Source organism: Triturus cristatus, chromosome 3_1 (genome assembly GCF_964204655.1).
Source record: "Triturus cristatus chromosome 3_1, aTriCri1.1, whole genome shotgun sequence".
In the NCBI taxonomy this organism is placed as follows: domain Eukaryota; kingdom Metazoa; phylum Chordata; class Amphibia; order Caudata; family Salamandridae; genus Triturus; species Triturus cristatus.
The window spans coordinates 830,914,564-830,936,588 of NC_140583.1; the positions used below are offsets into that span (position 1 = coordinate 830,914,564).

A 22,025-nucleotide genomic window follows, 5' to 3' on the forward strand; every position below is an offset into this window, starting at 1 on the left:
ATTGCAAACTGCTTTGCTTCATTGAAGCGAGAGCAGGGAAACCTGCTCTCGCTTCAATGAAGCACAGCAGATTGCTTTTCCATATGGGGAGCAGCATGTTAGCTGCTCCCCATGTGGAAAAGCACTGCCGGCTCCCACAGGAGGCGGGGAGCTGGCGGGGCCGTGTGGGGCCAATCGTGGCCACGTGGCCCCCCCTCCTAAAAATAAAAAACGGCCCCGGGGCAAATTATGGCCTCGGGAGGGGGGCCACGTGGCCCCCTTCCAGACTTTTTTTTTTTTTAATTAAAAAAAAAATTGGGACAGGCCCTAGGGGATGGGGTCCCCAGGGCCAATTAATTAGAAAAACAAGGGGGGCTACACAGCCCCCATCAAAAAAAAAAAATACAAAAAAAAAAAAAATACAAAAAAAAAAAAAAAAGAAGGGATCGGGCTGAAGGCCACGCCCCCTCCTTGCACCACTCTGCAAACGCGCCCCCTGGCGCGTTTGCAGAGGGGGGATCTACTTCCCCTTGAATACTGGGGGTCCCTGGGTGCCAACTAGCCCACCAGGAACCTCCAGTATGCACCAGGGGGCTGTTGCAGAGAGGTGTAATGAGGCCACGACCCTTTACACTTCTGTGCAACGCAGCTCCGTGGCGCTTAGTGGAGGTACCTGGTGGGCTAGTTGGCCGCCAGGGGACCTCAGGATTCAAGGGGACTTAATCTCCCAACTTAAAACGCGCCACGGGGCGCGTTTGCACAGTGGTGAAGGTAGGGGGCGGGTCCTGAGGTGATGTGTGCAAACACGCCCTGTGGCGTTTTTTAAGTTGGGGAATTAATTCCTCTTCAATCCTGAGGGTCCCTGGGGACCAACTAGCCCACCAGGTACCTCCAGTAAGCACCACGGAGCTGCATTGCAGTGTTGTAAAAAGGGGCGTGGCCTCTGAACACCTCTCTGCAATGCAGCACCCTGGCGCATACTGGAGGTACCTGGTGGGCTAGTTGGCCCCCAGGGGACCTTAGGATTGAAGAGGAATTAATTCCCCAACTTAAAAAACGCCACAGGGCGTGTTTGCACACATCACCTCAGGCCCCGCCCCCTTCCTTCACCATTGTACAAATATTCCTCTAAAATCATTGTACTACGAATTCCGATTTACTCACCTGTTATCAGGAGAGAACCCAGGGCTGCATCTTTTAGCCCAGCACTGACTCTGAAAAGCAATTCTAAGAGTACTTACCAGTAACGTATTTCCTTCCATAGGAATCCATTGTGTGGTTTTCACCAGAAAAGTTCTAATTGTCTATTTTCACAAACTAAAAATATTCCTAAAAAATCGTCTGTATGACTTACACATTCTTTCAACTGTTTACAGGAGGTTGGCCAGTGCTGGATCCAGGATCCACCACTGAGTAAGAAAAAGTAAGGATAACACTACTTACCTGCCAAGTGAATTTTCTGCCATAGGATAACATTGGTGATTCTATGTGAAAAAATTTCTAAGTGTCAACTTTTAAAATACAATAATATTCCTTAAAAATAACTACTGTAACCAAAACGCGTTTACTCAACTGTTTACAGGAGATGTCCAAGGACTGAATCTAGGATCCAGTCCTGTGGTTAGAAAAGTAATCCATAAATTAACTAATTGCATTTAACTAGAAATTCACATTGAGCTCAATGTTGCTTTGTGTTTGAAATTGTGTTGCCCATTACAGCAACTAACTACTGTACAAAAGTCTGTTGCCTATTTGCCAAGTATTTAAACTACAGTAATTCATTCTGAGAAAGTATTGTGTACTGTAATGTATAATGCAATTATACAGTAATTAAAACACATATCTAAAAATAGTTTAAAAAATGTAGTAAATCAGTATAAAAAAAAAAATCAGTATAACAATTAATACATTAAAAATTGTAATTTACAAAACATTTGAAATTCACTGAAAAAACCATAGGTTTCAGGCCCGATATAGTTAGGAATTAGCATTTAAAAAAACCTTTGAAATTCACAGAAAAAACAATAGGTTTTAGGGGTGTTATAGTTAGCTGGACAATCACTTACCTATAGATTCACTCATACATGCTGTCAATGATCAATAGAACACTATCACTTATACACCTATATCGACATTACACACCAGCACACATCCTAATCACTTATGAAGTCATCCTACTCACTTATGCAAACAATGGATCATACTTACTTCTACACAGCTATACACTTATAAAAACACCTATTCATATAGATAATAAATCATACTTAGTGTGTTATAAAAACACTATTACAAGTATACAGTTATCCATACATACAATCACTGAGTCATGTATATATTTATATACAACTGACACATACACTGGCTTTTATTTTCCTAGTTTGTTGGACATGTACCATTGAGACATATTGGCTCATCACCACACCCATAAAGATATTCACTCACCCAAACAACTGTTATAACATGTAGTTTTAACTTCATATACCTACTGAATAAACTATTCACACATCTTTGGGCAGTCACACACACACACACACACACACACACACACCCCCCCACCGAACCACACACACATTCACTCTCCCATACAAATAATCAGTTAACTAATCCATAAATATAGACTTTCACGTAGCTAGTAACCAACTGGTGTAGCAGTTTACACAACAACTTACAAAGTGATACATATATTCACACAGTTTAGTCACTATCCAATATATTTAGTGAGACACTATAAATTAGTCAAGTAAACTGTCAATCACACTGCTACTAAATCCTCCATCCAGATATTTATATATCCACTCATTCTTCAATGCAAATTGCTATATATAATACATATTTAAATAACGAACCAAACCACATTCACTGGATGATGTCATCAGTGATGTCATCAGTGATGTCACTGACCATGTCATGAATTATGTAATATGTGACATCAGCAGTGGATTGCGGGCGCGCGAGATGTAGTTAGTACAACTAACTATATCGGAGGAATTTCAATGGTTTTGTTCGAGTGAAATGTCCAGCTAACTATAACACCCCTAAAACCTATTGTTTTTTCAGTGAATTTTTAAGGTTTTTTAAATGCTAATTCCTAACTATATCAGACCTGAAACCTATGTTTTTTTCTGTGAATAGATACAGAATTCACACAAATACACTCCGTGTATAAAGAAAGAAGAAAGACTGCACTTCAAACAAGATAATAGTAAATAAAGTCTTGAGTACACATAATACGTCAAAAACTAAAACCTCAGCTTTTATGGTATAAAATGGTGGACAATGGGGAGGTGGGTGGGTCTGTGAGGAATCCACAGGCAGATACTGTATCCACCAGAAAAAGCGTTACCGAAGGTAAGTAACTTGTTCTTCTGATGGATACATCTGCCTGTGGATTCCTCACCTTATGAATAGAATCCCACAGCAGTACCACTCCCGGAGGTGGGTGTCCACCCTTCTATACCAAAAAGCCCTGCAAAACAGAGCACACAAAATGGCCATGCCTCCTCACTTCGGTATCTAAGCAGCAATGCTTCGCGAAAGTGTGGAGGGAGGCCCAAGTTGCGACCTTCCAGATGTCCAAAACAGGTACACCTCCAGACAATGCAGAAGATTTAGACCTGGTGGAATGAGCTTGAATGCCTACAGTAGGCTCCTTACCAGCCAGGGAGTAGCATATCTTAATGCACAAGATCCATCGTGATAAAGTGCGCTTGTGCACCGCCTTGCCCTTCATACGACCAGCATATCCAACAAAGAGCTGGTCATCCTGACAAAAGTCCTTTGTTCTGTCCAAATAGAAGCTAATCGCCCTTTTTGGATCTAAACGATGAAGTCTCTCCTCCTCCTTGGAAGGGTGAGGGGGAGGATAGAAAGTAGGAGGGGTAATGGACTGACCTAGGTGGAAGGGAGTCACCACCTTAGGCAGAAAAGCAGCCCTGGTCCTAAGTACCATCCTTTCAGCATATATGGTCAGAAAAGGAGGCTTTGGACTCAAAGCCTGGAGTTCACTCACCCTCCTCCTGGCCGAGGTGATAGCTACCAGGAAGACAGTTTTAAAGGTTAAAAGTCTTAAAGGACAACTGTGCATCGGTTCGAATGACGAACCCATTAAAAAAGTTAACACCAAATTCAAGTCCCACTGGGGCATAATGAAAGGAGTGGGAGAAAACATGTTTGTCAGCCCCTTGATAAATCTTAATACTATGGGAGACTTAAATAAAGAAGGCTGATCAGGTAAACACAAAAATGCCGACAAATACCCTTTTACAGTGGCCACCGCAGACCCTGCTGGGCCAAATGAAGAGAAACACAAAGAACATCAGATAGATGAGCTTTTAAGGGGGTCAATAGATTTCTCTCCGCACCACTGAACAAATTTAGACCACCGGTATGAATAGACAGACTTAGTGTAGTGTCACCTGGCCGATATTATAACGTCCACCATGTCAGGCGGGAGAGAAAATGAATTCAAGTTGCCCCGTTCAATCTCCAGGCATGAAGGTGAAGGCTATGGAGGTGGGGGTGTAGAACTTGCCCCTCCATCAGAGAGGAGGTCTGCCCTGAGAGGGAGACGGAGCGGAGGATGTGACGAGAGGTGAAGAAGGTCCGTGTACCACACCCTTCTTGGCCAATCCGGGGTGATCAATATAACTTGGGCCCGGTCGGATCCACTGGAGTCACAGGTGCAGCCACAGGAAACTCTTCCTCTGCCGGATTCGAATGCCCATCTGAAGCCGGAGAATCAACCGGCACAGGAGAACCCAAAACAGGAGAACCCAAAACAGGAGAACCCAAAACAGGAGAACCCAAAACAGGAGAACCCAAAACAGGAGAACCCAAAACAGGAGAACGGCCTGGGAAAGCCTGTGGAGACTCAGAAGTTGATGGAGAAATAACATCCTTGGTACGACACTGAGGAGCAGGAGAAGGCTACTTCGAAGCTCGAAACTTGGGCGATCGACGTCGAGACCCATGTCTCTTCTTCTTGTGCCTTCTCTTGGATCCATGCGAAGTTGAAGACCTCGATCTCTTACGACCTCTTTTCTCACCTTGGACATGTAGAGTTTGTCTTCTCTCTCCTTCAGCGCCTTAGGGTTCATTTTTCTACAGGATGAACAACCTTAAACGTCGCGATCGCTAGAGAGGCATCGGAGACAGTCATCATGCGGGTCAGTAATGGACATGTGACCGCTGCATTCCTTGCAGGGCTTGAAACCTGACTTCCTAGGAACAGACAGTCGAAACAATAACAAATAAAGTCTTGAAACAAAGTAGCAGTTGAAAGACAAGAGAGTCCCAGAAAATCCGTTAGCTTGTAGCGTGGAAAAAAAGGAACTGACGTCATCACGCCGACGTGGTCTTCCTATGGCTCCGATGATGTCATGTGGAGCCGCATGCGGAGCCATGACGCGGTGACGACCTTGTCGGCGCAGAGAGCTACGAAAAGTTTCCGGAATGCTGGCGCAGAGGGGATATTCATAAGGTGAGGAATCCACAGGCAGATGTATCCATCAGAAAATTTAGATACAGGTTAGGGGACAAGAAATAATGTTATTTTATTATAACTTGATATAGAGCAACCGTAGGAGTATCTTGGCGCTTCACTATCACAGGGCCAAGCAACTGATTAAAACCACCAAGTCTTCAAGAGTTTTTTTAATTTGGCAAATCATGCACAAGAGTGAATGTAGAACCGAGCTGATTCCAGGCTAAAGAGAGGGGGGGGGGGGGGTGAAGGAGAAAGCTCTTCCGCCAAATCTAGAAGTACGAATGGGGGGGGACAGACAGCACATCTTTGTCGCTAGATCTGAAATTTCTAGCAGGACAATAAGGTCTCCATTTCTTCTGTACGTAAATGGGATCCTTATCCATCAGAGACTTGTGGGAAAGACAGTATAGCTTAAAGACGAAACACTTCCTGACCGTCAGCCTATGTAAAGCTCTCAGCGTGGGGGCCGATGGAGAGCCAGCAGGATGATGGTATACCAACCACGCAGCAGTAGTTCTGACCGTCTGAAGTCTCAACAGCAAAGTATCATTGGCGGCTACTAGCATGGCATTACCATTATCAAGCCAGTTCATGACTAAGGCTTGAACCAGAGTTTCTCGCAGATGAAGGCAGCCAAGGGAACTCTGTCCTCAATACATGCATGGTAGCAAAACAGGAACCGTAAACTGAGGAGACGTGATCTTTCATAGATAAGGCCTGATCAAACCCAATACCAAGGTTTTTCACAGTTTGCCTGGGAGACGGGGCTGCACAGAGTTCCGGAGGCCACCAGTCTGCTGACCAGAAGTGCTGGGCTTTACCAAATAGCAGTATCTCAATTATGTTGCTATTCAGTTGCTAACAATTAGCCATCATCCAAACAGCAATCATTCTCATACAATCTGTGAAACGAGTTTTTGCCCCATCAGGGTCCTGTCCAAATGAGCAGATTATCCGCGTATGATATCTAATTTAGATGACAATTTTGTCTGTTGCACTCTGAAGCATGCAGTAAGACCAGGACTCATTAAAGCACAAGCTCCATCCCACATCACTACCGTAACTGAGCATCGTGCACCACTTCCTTAATTTCATTAGAGAAATAAAATACGTTTAACCTGAATTAGCAGTTACCAGCGTTATTATGGTCTACAAATTGCATGGTCTTAGTTTTGTGTAATGGTGACAATGCATTTTATTTGCTATAAATTTAAGCATTACTAGCTAAATTGGATGTTTCAAGAAAGTATGTGCTACTCTACTGGAATGTCTTTTAAGGTACAACAATAAATTATAAAATAAACAAATGATTTAATAAGAAAGGACAAATAATTGGTTTCAATCAGACTTGTTTAGGCAGTCACAGATCTCTAAAGATAAGCTATACATTTTGCTCAGGATCCACACATGGTTATGACCACAGAACAAGAAAGAAAAGGGAGCAAAGGATGGGGCTTAGGTTGCAAACCAGAATCTTATCTAACTTACACATCTTTAAAGTGCACCTCAAGCTTGCCAACCTGCAACACTGGGTTTTAAGTGAGTGGGGTTTTCTCTTACACACGAGAAGAGGTTACCGTTCTGAAATCTGCTTAGATACATTAAACTATTGTAACATAGCAATTTAAACATAGTATCAAGAAATTAAAAAGCTCACTTCGATCGCAGTTCTCTATTGCTAAGGCAGCTTCTGATGGTTTCAAAAAACGCACATAGGCAAGGCCTTTGCTCTCTCCTGTATTCTTGTTCTTAATAATGCTGCAGTACTCTATGTCCCCGAATGCCTAAAAGAGGAAGAATTTGCATTATGGGTACATTTAAAAGCGATACAGACAAAAAAAGTGGATTCGTTTATTTAGAATGCATACAGTTATCAGATAAGGCAACAGACAAGTTATCTAATATTAATGCTTAAGGTTCCCCTGACAAGGTGAATTTGTGCTTCAGAAACAAAGTGGATAAACAAAGACAAACATTGAAAAAGTTTTAAACTTGCAAAAGGAAATATGCAACCACACTGCAGCATAATTGCATTGCCTTTTTAGGTATTTGCATCCTTCATTTGCTTACTTTTGATGAAGAACTTAAACCAGTATTCGTTTTCACTCTAAACTTAGGATTATCTTTTTTCTTCCTGCCAAAGTTGGTCACATTGGGGAAGAAATAAACACCTATACGTGCCAAAACACTGATACCTGCTACATAGTACAGACCTTGGCAGTACTGAGTCGATTAAAGGGCAGACCCTAATTAAGACTGCATCTGCCTTTGAGAGTCCAAGTATGAGTACCTGATAAGTACTCAGGGAGGCTCTACTAGGATTGAACTTAAGAACTGCAATCATCATAAGAACTGCAATCATCAACCTACTACAACAGTCTGGTGATGATGAACATGGGTGGCATTCTAACTAGGTCAACCTGCAAGCACGAGTCTAGCAAGATTTCTTTGAGTACCAGAGTATGTTGTTCTTACTACCCGTTGGAGGTGGGCTTCAACTATATTGATTATTGGTTGAAGAGCAGACAAAGCTCTAAGAAGGGTACAGCTGGTAAACATTAAGGGGTAAAATGAGCTTCAAAAAGCGTTTGACCTCAATGTAAAAATGTCGATCCCTGGGCAAGCTAAAGCACAGAATCACAAGCAGTACCCACCTCACTTCTCTTTTTATGGGGCACAGCCCATGAACCAACAAAACAGGATATTCTGTTTTCCTCCATCAAAAGATCCCCCTGCAACCCGGGAACAATAGGTGGACAGACAAAGTTCACACAAAATATTCACAAATCGCACTAATTCAGCAAGCATAGGAAGAGCAAGATCTCTTTCCCTGAACACTAGGCCAGACAATGCTTAGAAGTTTTCTCCCAGACGAAATTCCACTTACTAAACACCACAGACCTACAGATCGATTTGTCAGGTGCTCCTCTGAGCTAGTAACAGGATGAGATAGCCGTCACTTGCAAAAAGGGAGGAGTGGGTGAACGCAGGCAAGAGGATTCTTGAGGAAATCTCAGGTTAATTGCCTATAACATTAAGCTGGCTCACTTGACAACGCCATGCCAAACAGAGTGCAATGTTGGATTCCTCTTCAGAAGGACACTACTTCTACGGCAAAATGCATCAACGAATTAGCAGTCCAATATCCAACTCCCTCGAAAATGTGACAAATGACTCTTTACTATCAATGTGAAATATGGCTTCAGGCAGAGAATCTGCTGGGTCTCACAAAAATGGAGACAGATGTGTTCGTATGGTTTGTTATTTAATGGATAAAACACTAACGAGTCTCAGACTTGTTAGCACCCTAGCTCAGCACCCACAATCAAAGCTTCTTCAACCTGAGGCTATGGTCTGACGCTTATGCCTTGGATGAATTCATGCAGAACTGGGGCCCAGGCATAAACTACTTCTTTCCACCATTTATAAGAAGTCCTAGGGCCAAAGTAAATGACCAGAAAAAAAACCCTTGCAATATTAATTACTTCTCTGGATCACGCAAGTATAGTTTATAGTTTTGATTAAACTGTTTGCAATACAGGTGAAGCACCTATTCCTCGATGCAAAGTGGCCACCCTACCCGCTCATGCAGGAAGGCAGTATGTGTCTGGCAAGCTAGGAGATTTTCTGGACACGATGGGCCATCCTGGAACTTACCCAAGAAGGTTAACTCTTCATTTATTGGTCAAGAAATGCTTGGATAGGTATCAACATCTTAAGTCCACTAAATTGGTGCCCATTCTGTTTTTTTCACACATTAAACCAAGGTAAATTGCACTGGTTGATGAACACCTGTAGGCCCATATTTTTGATGGACTATGATTGTCTTGGCGGTGAAATGGTAAAGCACCCTCTGGTGTGTGCAATATAAGGGGAAAATCGGAGAACTACTGAGCTCAACATCCAAGTTTTCATTGGTGGGACCCGAAGATGGCTATGGCCTAGTTTAAGGAATGAGAAAACCACGAGGGCCTTGACTTAAAGCCTTGTCAGGTAAGCTTACTATGTTACCTAGCCTAATTTCTCCTAAAGCTCTCGGCAATAGCAGGGTTTTAGAGTTTACCTCTTGTGTTTATTTAAAATGTTCTTTTGAGTAACTGAAAATAGGTCTTTGGTGGGGCTATGCAACTTTTCTACAATCCAGGTAGAAGTTGGGCATGGTGACTTTGTAAATCAAATATTCTACTGCCAATCTGAGACTAAGTAAAGCACTACAAAGCAAAAGGGTACACATATTTTGCTGCAGCACTAAAAAGTAAGTGATAATGGAAGGCAATCTGTGAGGTAATTGTACAAAGTCACTGATAGGAACACCACTTAGTTTAACTTCCCAGATCGTTTGGAAGTGCAGCTTATATAAAAATGTGCTCTATACTGTGTTAGCAGTAAAGTGCCTATTTAATACAGGATTTTGTGTCTTCAATCAAAAGACTTGACTGCACATCACTGATTTTGTACAGGGTAGCAGGTGATTGCATTCACTTACTTCTTACGGTGGACTAATACCCAAGCACAAGCCACAGGTTGGGAAGACACTTCTATCAGTCATTTTTTGCACAGCACGATGCTATCAAAAACGAGCGTTTGTTTTTTACGCCTATAATGTTTTTTAGCTATTTGCTTGTTTTATCTTCACGTGGTTTCTTAAATTTGTAATGATTTTAATTAATCTGCAAAAATAAATTTTACTTCTTTCAGAGAATTACACCTTAATGCAGGACGCGCAAAGGGCTTCCTATTTGTGTTTTGAAATTGTGCCAAAATCCTTCGACTAGTCAATTTGCACACACTGCTTAATGATTAAATAAAGTGGAGGAAATCAGGTTTATTATATTCTACAGTGCATTTCTCATAAGAAATTGTGTTTAAAGAAAACCGACACAAGTGGCAATAATCGAACAAAAACTACAAGGAGAAGTTTCAACTTGTGACTGCATGCATTACATTAAATCATCTAGTACCCTGAATCGATCCTTTACATCTTCCTCAGAGAAGGTCCTTGGGATCATAACAAATATTCGTGTGAGTTGTTCATCTTCAACATCTCTGTGGCTCCCAGAAGATCGCGACTGGGCGATAAACACCTTAAAAAACAGAGAAGAAAAAGTTTGCTTGCAATGTTTGTAACCTAAATTATTAAAGCATAAGCATTCAAAAATGTTAGAGCACACCACTGGGAGTGCGGTCTAGCGTGCAATGCACGCAGGATCTCAAGACAGTATCTACCTGGGGAGACTAAATTGAGCGGAATACTTTGTTTACCTCTATTATGCACGAGTAACCAAGCAGAAAGCAGCAGTATAAAAACAAGATACTCTCTCCCTTTAACCTCTTCTGTGCCCATGACGAGATAGTCTCGTCATGGAGCACGGTCGCGCTGTGCCCATGACGAGACTATCTCGTCATGAACCCCACCCACTAATGAAACGCCCGGCACAGGAGGGGGAAAGGGCGTGGCACTGAAGGGGTTAAGGGCTCAAAAAAACAAACAAGACAATATGCTGCCTTTCCTCCTCAGGCCTCAAATTCCATGCAGATGTAGCCACCATGAATGTCTGAAACAATGAAAATGGTCCACAATTGATTAAAATAGGTAGGGTTGAAAACACATTAAACAGTAAACATGTGTTCGAGGGAGTGAACAACCCCCTAATTTTTCCAGATGGCAAAGGATGGAGCAGGTGGGCGAACTTCATCATGGCAACAATTGCAGACAAATAAACATCAGGTTACACACGGCCGAGCGTTTCTTTAACACCTGATCATTTGGGTGGCTCCTGTAAGTCGCACAAGTGAATCAGTTATTCAGTACTCTTACTTGTCACACTCTACATTAGGTTATTAAGTTAATCCGAAGTGAAGATCTTGCCTCGGTTTATTTTTTTTTTTTGTTTTATTAAACTAGTACATTTCCCTGCAAGAATTTCTTGGGCAGCCCACATTCTCAATGATAATGCCCTGCTGAGTCAATTTCAGGGGAGTTTAACAATTTTGGGGTGAATACAACACTATACATTTCATGTCTGTCCTTTCGTTTTCTCAAGGATGCAGTCCCCACTAATTTATTGTTGCACGGGCTATATATAGGGCAGGTAATTTTGTGATCCCTTGGGCAAGGCTACGTTTGGAGAAAACAAGCTGGTGAGACAGTCTTGTATACAAAGCCATTTGGGAAGGTGGTGCTTTGCTTTAAGCTACTGCGGATATCTTGCTGTGTATATATATATATATATATATATATATATATATATATATATATATATATATATATATATACACACACACACACAACACACACACACACACACATATATTATATACACACAAAATACACATACACACGCACACCTACACACACATATACAGCCATGACCATATGAAGAGGCATGTCACTTAAACCACATTGTGAACGTCTGCACCCTAATCACCAAATCAGTCTTCGCAATGTGGTCATACAGGACAGCCTTCTCTCTTACATTTGCTTTTTTCTGCAGTTGCCCTTCTGTTTTATACTTCACCCATTTCTTTGTGGTGTACAGAGGAATCCTTCCTCTCACTTCTTGAGTCCACATTAAGACAAACTCAAGGACCAATATGGCTTTGGCTTTTTCCACTAGACAGAGAATGGTCACTTCCAACAAGAATTTCTACTCTATTTTCTACTTGCATGGGAGCACTTAATGCATAAATAAAACATTACTTAAAAAGTGCTTAAATTAAATTGTCATAACACTGGATATGCTAGTGGGGGACCTGGCTGACCAGCGGACCTCACAGGTCGTGGGCCTTCTATTCTTACCGGGGTCACCAATAAGAAAGCCTTACATTTTTAAACTTAAATTTATCATTGACCTCCAAGTTACTACCTTCAAACTTTGTGCAATATTCGGTCCTTCCAATCATCATCCACAGCACATCTGTGGACTATCATGGAAGCTTACGGTTTGACTTGTGTGTAGTATTTAATTATCAATTTACAGGGCTTATGACAGATACTCCCAGAGCCTCTCCTTCTGTACTCTAAGCAAGATATGTTCGGTCAAACATGGCTGGTTGTGCAGAAGAGGACCCCAAACCAATTCTGAACTTGGTGATGGACTGCATTAGTTTTCAGTTCAATTCAATGCTCCATTTCGGCATCATGCCATAAAAGAGACACACCAGTAACAAAAATAAAGTAACAGATCATTCGTATCGTATTACAATTCCAGTAACAACGTTAAAAGCATGTGATTAGTAAAAGACAGTAAAGCACAATTAATTACCATATTAATATCTTTAAAAAGATCACATTTTAAAATGAGAGAGCATAATACATGAGCCAGTCTGGGAAAGACTGCTAGGGTAATATCCAGACACAGGTACCAATAGAGTACGCATACAATTATTGTCCCAACAACCATGCATGAGTAGATTAGAATGAGGAGCACTCAGCAGCATTATCCAAAAGGTACTGATACAAGTTTCCTCCTTATGTGCCACAGAGCAAACAGGTACAGTGAAACAGTAAATACAATAGGGTTACTAGTATCAGGTTGCAGAATTATGTATACCACCTTGTGTTGAGACACGCAGAGATTCCTAAAAATGGGGATTAACCATGTGGCCCTGGCCCTTCTATAGACTGCGCAAAAAAGGAATGTGTGCTACTGTCTCCTTAACAAACCCACAGGATACTTTTGATTTATGCTAATTATCATACCATCCTTGAAAGAGGGATAGAACCGGACAATGTTTCCGGAAGCATGCCAAGACCTCCACACTGACATGGATTGCTGGGTACATGACATGGTAAACTTGGGTCTCATTAACTTCTTGTGCAGTTTTCAGTGCCTACACAAATGCTAAATGCAAATAAGTTATGCCTATCCTAGCTGAAGAGGGGTGAAACCCCGAAAACGGTCCTAGGTTGCTTGTTTCCGGTCCAGGGAGGACCTGGCTTGGCAGTTCGGGATGGACTGTTCCCATGAGGCACAGGATCAAGGCTGATTTGCATATAGCCAGGTCTAGACTGGGGTGGCATGGTGAACAAAAGAAGGATGAATTTAACCCAGATCTCTCGATTGGGGGTGAATGTTTTGATTTGTTCTGCATGCCGTCCATCAATTGTGAGACTTTTGCTTTCTCGCCCTGAGTAGGATTAAAGAGTAGATAGTTATAGTTAGGATCGTGTTTCCATAGGAAATCTGAAAATTCTATTTTGAATAACTTTTGCGCCGGTTGACGAATCCTCGCGAAATTTTCAAAACTAATGGGGCGCTCCGTTCAGCTCCTACCCTGAAAGTTTAGGGGTGATTCGTCAAGTAGGGGCCGAGAAAAAAGGGGGGTCCCAAAACGCGTTTTCCCCATGCATTTTCCCATTGGACCTTTAGACACAGCTACAGCCCAAACGGCTGAACAGAATTACTTGAAATTTGGCAGCGAGGTAGCCATAAGGTCAAGGAAGTTCCTTTTGCAGGTCTGGTGTAAATCTGTTCAGTATTTCCTGAGAAAATAGCATTTAAAAGCATATCAATATCTATACGCGCGCAGGGTGCGCGCACCGTGCGAGCACCCTAACGTGCGCGAGCGTAATTCTGATTGGTGGTTACATGTTAGTCACATTCGAACCGGTCGAAATCAGGAAGTGTCGGCCGCCATTTTGTTTGTTTTCAGTGCGAGAGTGAAAAAGGAAGGTGGCGAACGTGAAAAGGGGGCAGGGTAGAGAGTTCCTGACCCCCTAGCCTTTGTCAGGGGGTCCCTGAAGGCAGATCTTTTTTTTTTTTTTTTATAAATCGCACGGTGAAAACCAAAAAAAAAATACAATTTTTAATACGTAGTTTATTGTAAAATAAATATTTAAAAATATAATTGTACATAAATAAATTAGCATTTAAAAAACCGTACAAATTCACTGAAAAAACCATAGGTTTCACACACGTTATAGTTAGGTGGATATTTCACTCGTAAAAAACCAATGAAATTCCCCCGTTATAGTTAGTTCAGATAACTATAACTCGCGCGACCGCAATCCACTGCTGATGACGTCACATGACATGGTCAGTGGCATCACTCACGACATCACTGATGACATCATCCTTGTGATAGAGTGGCGGTCGCGTGAATTATAGTGGCGGTCGCGTGAATTATAGTGGCGGTCGCGTGAATTATAGTTAACTGAACTAACTATAACGGGGGAATTTCAATGGTCTTTTACGAGTGAAATGTCCAGCTAACTAACATGTGTTAAACCTATGGTTTTTTCAGTGAATTTGCAAGGTTTTTTAAATGCTAATTCCCAACTATAACGTGTGTGAAACCTATGGTTATTTTAGTGAATTTTTAAGGTTTTTTAAATGCTAATTTATGTATGTATTATATTTTTTATATATTTTACAATAAAATACCCATGTATATAGTTATAGATTGACTGTATCCTGTAATATGGAATGGCTCAGCTCTTTTTTTTTGAATTTGGATAAAGTTGAACAGCATAGTTAATATCTTCTATAAACTCCTAAGGGTTTTTCACGGTGCGCGCACCCCGCGATTTTTTGAAAAAAAAAATAATGTTTTTCACCCTTCGGGGTCCTTCAGGGACCCCCTGACAAAGGCTAGGGGGTCAGGAACTCTACCCTGCCCCCTTTTCAAGTTCTCCACCTTTCTTTTTCACTGTCACTCACAAAATGGCGTCCGACACTTCCTGATTTCGACCGATTTGAATGTTGACTGACATCTAACCACCAATCAGAATTACGCTCGCGGACATTTGGTGCGCGCACCGTGCTTGCACAGTGCGCGCACCCCACGATTTTTTGAAAAAAAATAAAAATGTTTTTTCACCCTTCGGGGCCCTTAAGGGACCCCCTGACAAAGGCTAGGGGGTCAGGAACTCTCTACCCTTCCCCCTTTTCACGTTCTCCACTCTTTTTCACTGTCACTCACAAAATGGCGTCTGACACTTCCTGATTTCGACCGATTCGAATGTTGACTGACATCTAACCACCAATCAGAATTAACCTTGCGGACATTATGGTATGCGCACCGTGCGCGCATATAGATATTTATGTACTTTTAACTGCAATTTTCTCAGGAACTACTGAACAGATTGACACCATATATGCAAAAGGCACATGCCTCACCTGAGGACTACCTCTTTGCAAACTTTCAAGTAATTATGTTCAGCCGTTCGGGCTGTACCTTCGACTAAAGGTCCTATGGGAAAATGCATGGGGAAAACACGTTTTGGGACCCCCCTTTTTCTCAGCACCCGCTTGAAGAATCACCCAGAGACTTTCAGGGTAGGAGCGGAGCGCCCCATTAGTTTTGAAAATTTCACGAAGATAAGTCAACCGGCGCCAAAGTTATTCAAAATAGAATATTCAGATTTCCTATGGGAACTCGGTCCGAACGAACAAGTTACTTACCTTCGGTAACGATGTATCTGTAAGAAACATTAGTTAGTTAGATTCCTCACCTTAGAATATCCCCAGGCGTCAGACTGGATCCGGAAGATTTTTCGTCAGAAATACCCCTTGCGCGTCGCTAGGCGTCGTCGAGTCAGTCGTCGGCGTCGTCGTGCGCCAGAATGACGTCGGAGTACTTAAACGCCGCCCTCGCGCGCTGACGTCAGTTCTTGTACATAGCTTTCCGCGCCAGGAACGCAGAGCCATGCAAAGACCGACACTGGTGCCAAAAATAAAATCTAGGGGCCTGAAAAGGATAACCTTAACCCTAGATGTCAGTTCGCAGAACGGGGAGGATGGGTGGGTCGGTGAGGAATCTAACTAACTAACTAACTAACGTTTCTTACAGATCCATCGTTACCGAATGTAAGTAACTTGTTCATCTGAAAGAAACACGTTAGATTCCTCACCTTAGAATAGATACCCAAGCAATACCATCCCCGGTGGTGGGTCTGCGAACCAAGATCACACCAGAAAGTCCTGGAGGACAGAACGGCCAAAGAAGCCATCCCTCCGGACTTGGCTGTCAAGGCAATAAGGCCTGGCAAACGTGTGTAGCGAAGCCCACGTTGCCGCCTGACAGATGTCCTGCAAAGGGACACCTCGTCCCAAAGCAGTAGTAGCCGCCGTGGCCCGAGTAGAATGGGCGCACAGCCCAACAGGAGGGTCCTTTTTTGCCAAGGAATAACAAATTTTGATGCACAAAACGACCCACCGAGAGATGCTCCGTTTGTGCACAGCTTTCCCCTTCTTAGCACCCACGTATCCAACGAAAAGTTGGTCGTCCACCCGGAACTGCTTTGTGCGGTCCAGATAAAAGGAGAGCGCACGTTTTGGGTCCAGACGGTGGAGCCTCTCTTCCTCTTTGGAAGGATGCGGAGGCGGAAAGAAGGTGGGCAAGGTGACAGACTGCCCAAGATGAAAGGGGGTCACCACTTTCGGAAGAAAGGAGGGACAAGGCCGAAGGACAACCTTGTCCGGATGAACAGAGAGAAAAGGAGGCTTTGAAGATAAAGCCTGGAGCTCACTCACCTGTCTAGCCGAGGTGATGGCTACCAGAAAAGCAGTCTTAAGCGTCAGCAGACGAAGAGGACAATTATGAAGAGGCTCAAAGGGAGCGCACATTAGAAATGTGAGAACAAGATTCCAGTCCCACTGAGGCATTACAAAAGGGACAGGAGGGAACGTGTGAGTAATGCCTTTTAGAAAGCGTGTAACGACAGGGGACTTGAAAAGAGAAGGCTGATCAGGAAGCCGCAAGAAGGCAGAGATGGCAGCAAGATAACCTTTCAAGGTGCCCAGGGCAGAGCCCTGCCGGGCCAAAGAAAGAAGAAAGAGGAGAACCTCAGAAAGCGGGGCGGAAAGGGGATCCAAAGCCTTTGCTGTGCACCATGCCACAAATTTGTTCCACCGGCAGGCGTATACCGTCTCTGTGGAGGGACGCCTGGCTGCCAGAATGATATCACAGACTTCAGGAGGCAAGTCAAATGGCATCAACTGCCGCCGCTCAATCTCCACGCATGGAGGTGGAGGCTGGACAGGTTCGGGTGGAGGACCGTCCCCTGCTGCTGCGACAGAAGATCCTCCCGAAGGGGCAGACGTATCGGAGGATCGGTCAACATACTTAGTAGCTCGGGATACCAGTACCTTCGTGCCCAATCCGGAGCCACCAAGATGACTTGGGCCCGGTCATGCCTGATCTTCTTCAGCACTCTGGGCAGAAGTGGTATAGGCGGAAAGGCGTACAACAGACCGCAACTCCACTCGTGACGAAAAGCGTCGCCGAGCTAGTGCCGCCTTGGAAATTCCAATGCGCAGAACTGCTGACATTGCGCGTTCTCTTCAGTGGCGAATAGATCTAACCAAAGCTCTCCCCACTGCTGAAAGAGACCTTGCGCCACTTCGGAGTTCAGACGCCATTCGTGATCCATCATGCACCGGCGGCTGAGTTCGTCTGCTCTGGCGTTCAGAGAGCCCGCCAGATGTTGAACCACTAGGGTGACGCCCTGGTGTTCCAGCCACGTCCAGAGGTGCAGAGCCTCCTGACAAAGGGTCCAAGACCCCACCCCGCCCTGTTTGTTGCAATACCACATGGCGGTGGTGTTGTCCGTGAACACCTGCACGACACTTCCCCTGACAGAGGGAAGGAAGGCTTTCAGTGCAAGTCGGATCGCTCTCAACTCCAACAAGTTGATGTGGAGACGAGACTCCGCCGGAGACCAGAGGCCTCTGATCTCCGCCTCTCCCATATGGCCACCCCATCCCAGGAGGGACGCATCCGTCACTACGACATGCTCCGGTTGGGGAAGGGAGAGGCTCTTGCCCTTGACCCAATCGCGGTCCGTGAGCCACCACTGCAACTGCCGTGCAGTGCCCTCCGAGATCAAGACATGGTCGGACAGGTTGCCGTGATGCTGGGCCCACTGAAACTTCAGGTCCCACTGCAGAGCCCGCATTCGCCGCCTGGCGTGATGCACTAGTAGGATGCAGGAGGCCATCAGCCCCAGAAGCCGCAACACTAGCCTGACCGAAACCCAGGATAGAGGCCGAAAGATGGGAATCAGGGCCTGAATATCCCGGACCCGCTGTTCCGGCGGATAGACCCGGAACTGCGCCGAATCGAGAACTGCTCCGATGAAGAGGAGCTTCTGAGAGGGACTCAAGTGTGACTTCGGCACGTTTATGGAAAATCCCAGCAAATGCAGGAGATCCACCGTAGTCTGGAGGTGGGAGACGACTGTCTGGGGCGAGCCCGCCTTCAACAACCAGTCGTCGAGATAGGGGAAGACTGGAACCCCTGATCTGCGCAGATGAGCTGCGACCACCGCCATCACTTTCGTGAACACCCGAGGGGCACTGGTGAGGCCGAAGGGGAGCACGGTAAACTGAAAGTGCTCTTGGCCCACCGTGAACCGCAGGTAACGCCGGTGGGCCGGCAGGACGGGGATGTGGAAGTATGCGTCCTGCAAGTCCAACGCTACCATCCAGTCTCCAGGGTCTAGGGCAGCTAGAACCTGAGCCAAAGTTAACATCTTGAACCTTTCCTTCCGGAGGAAGGCATTGACGTTCCGGAGGTCCAAGATAGGGCGTAGGCCTCCTTTGCCCTTCTTGGGAACCAGAAAGTAGTGGGAATAACAACCACGACCAACTTCTGGGCTCGGAACGCGCTCGACGGCCCCCTTGGCCAAGAGGGCCGAAACTTCCTCGTGGAGAAGATTCAAATGATCCCCCGAGATACGGTGGTGCTGCGGTGGCATGGCTGGAGGGGTCGTCTCGAAGGGGAGGGAGTAGCCCCTTCGGACGATTTGCAGCACCCACCTGTCCGATGTGATGGACCGCCAGTGGAGCAGGTGATGGCGAACTCTGCCGCCCACTGGCGTGGAATGGGCCTGAAAGCTCGGACTAGGAAGGCTTTGAGGCGGATGCTGCCGGGGTGGAGGTGGGCTGACCGCGTCGTCCTCCAGAACCGCCTCGGCGGAAACCACGTCCGCGCGCAGGTTGGTTCTGCAGCTGGTGGCTAGGCGCACGTGAGGAGGCACCCCTTCCTTGGCCACGAAAGGCGGAAGTTTGCGACCGCGGGGCCGAGAGGCCCAAGGACTTGGCCGTAGCCCGGGAGTCCTTAAGGCGATTCAGCGCACTGTCCGCTTTCTCGCCGAAAAGGCGAGTGCCATCAAAGGGCATGTCCATGAGGGTGCTCTGGACATCGCCCGAAAAGGACGTGGACCGCAGCCAGGCGTGACGTCTAAGCGCCACCGAGGTAGAAATCGCCCTACCCAGCGAGTCCGTAGTGTCAAGCCCACATCGGATAGCATGTCGTGCTGCATCCCTCCCATCGGCCAGAGCCTTGGTAAGTCGTGTCTGGACCTCCTCCAGACACAGGGGCAGCACGTCCTCCACCGTATCCCACAGAGTGGGAATAACGGTCCAAGAGGCAGGCGGTGTTCAAAGACCGCAGACCCAAGCTAAGGGAGGAGAACAGCTTCTTGCCGAACTGTTCCAGCCTCTTGGAATCCCGGTCCGGCGGAGCGGTCGGGAAGGAGGATTGGGAGGTATAGGCCTGGATAACCAGGCTCTCGGGGGTAGGGTGTTGGGACAGGAAACTGGGGTCGCCCGGAGCAGGGCGGTGGCGCCGTTCCTATCCACAGGAGGAACTGTGGAGGGCTTGGACCAGGTGCCCTGCAGAACGTCAGTGAGGGCCTCATTGAATGGCAGCAGAGGCTCAGTGGAGCTTGCTGCAGACTGAAGCACCTCAGTGAGGACGTTAGTCCTCACAGCCACGGCAGGTAGCTCGAGCCCAAGGGCTGCGGCCGCCTTGCGCAGCACCACAGAGAAAGCAGCACCCTCCTCCGAAGTCACAGTCGGAGGAGAGATGAATCCAGTGTCCGGAGAGGTATCCAGACCACTGGCCACCCCCAGTTCATCTGCCCAGTCCTGTGACAGTTGAGCCTGAGCGGCCATAGGATCCTCGGATCCCTCCCAGTTTTCCCCATCATCCGATTCCTGGTATGCAGGAGGAAGGATCGGAGCCGGGCGATAGACAAAATGTGTCTCCAGCAGCGCCGAACGCGGCGTCCATCGACGCCGTGTCAGCGCCGGGCCCGGACCGGGGCTCGACGCCGAGCTGAGTCGGCGTCGGAGGTGGTACCGGTGTCGACGCCGGCGGAGGAGGTGTGACGAGGTCGACCGGCGTCGGCGGGGACTCGGGAACGGGTCCCTCGGGCGCTTGCGGCGTCGAGGCCGGAGCCGTCAACGGCGCCGCCGGCAGGCAAGGTTGCCCAGTCGGGTCCGCGGGGCCCGAAGGCGCGCCAGCGGGCGTCGATGGCGGAGCCAGACTCCTCATGGCCGAGAGGAAGGCACTGACTTCCGCCGGCGTCGCGTCAGTCCCAGGGACGGGTGGGTATGGGGACTTGCGCGGCGCCTGCGGCTCCGCCGGAGCCGCGGGGGTGGAACCACCCTGACCCTCGGCCGAGTCGCGCGACCGGCGAGGGGAGTGCGAAGAGCGGTGTCGCCTCTTGGACTTCTTGGAGTGCTTCGACTTACCCGAAGACTTGGATCCCGACGACCGACGATGACGTCGGCTGCGGCTCCGCGACCGATCCTTGGGCCTCCTCCTGGACCGGGATCGAGAGGGGCGCGGAGCCGAGTGGTGAATCTCGAGAAGCTTACGGGACCGCTCCCGTCTAGCCTTCGAGGTCAGGGCCTTGCAGTCTGAACACGACTCCGCGTCGTGGTCAAGGCCCAAGCAGTAAAGGCACCGGCGGTGATGGTCCGTAACCGACATCAAGCGGCTACAGTCAGCACAGGCTTTAAAACCAGGCATCCTACCGGCACCGGGGTCGAGACAAGATCAAAAAGGATCGAAAAAAGTTAGTCAAAAAATATGACTAAAGGGGTAGCTCTCCCGGATCTGCGCTTACTGGCGCGGAAAAAAGAAGAACTGACGTCAGCGCACGAGGGCGGAGTCTAAGTACTCCGACGACGTCATTCCGGCGCACGACGCCGACGACGGACGCGGAGCCGCAGACGACGCCTAGCGACGCGCAAGGGGTATTGCCACGCTACCAATATGACCACTTTCTGTGGAAATGGGACATAACCCTGTCCCAGAGTTCATAAGTTTGCCATCACCAAAATGGCTAAATTTGAAAAGTCGTTTCCTCATCAGGTAGCCCACCTTAAGGGTGGTACTAGTGTGAGGGTGGATTCACCTATCTGGCTAGCAAATTTCCCTGGCTGCCCAGGTGCCAAAAGGCTCTGGACAAAGGGAGGGGGGCATCCTCTCCTGTGAGAGAAGCCAGATTTGCATATCAAAGGCGGTGAGCTCTTTGAAGTTTCTCTGCCTTGGAACGCTAATCTGCACGTCATTCTCTGCCCGACAGCAAAGGTACTTACCCTTGCAGGTCAGAAACTGGTCTCTGGAGGAAGGCTGGCGTAAACCAGTCAGTCAGCACACCAGTAGTTGGTAGGTTTTCAGGGGACAAGCCTATGGTGCCCTCTTGGCGCATGTATTAATAAATCCAACACTGGAATCAGGGTGGTTTTATTATTACAAGATGTTTGATACCAAACATCTGTAGTGTCAGTGAAGCCATCCTGCAGCGGAAAACTCGTTTTCA

The 22,025-nt window shown here is 46.4% G+C and overlaps 1 protein-coding gene across 2 annotated transcripts in view; it reads right to left on the minus strand.

Moving 5' to 3' along the window:
* Positions 1–22,025, minus strand: part of RBM45 (RNA binding motif protein 45) — a 431,040-nt gene that overhangs the window by 395,342 nt on the left and 13,673 nt on the right. For both annotated transcript variants that reach the window (XM_085645219.1, XM_085645220.1), the window contains exons 2-3: positions 10,426–10,548; positions 7,122–7,248 (exon numbers count right to left, since the gene is read on the minus strand). In XM_085645219.1, the coding sequence (XP_085501345.1) occupies positions 7,122–7,248; positions 10,426–10,548 (250 nt within the window). The remainder of the gene's footprint in view (positions 1–7,121; positions 7,249–10,425; positions 10,549–22,025) is intronic.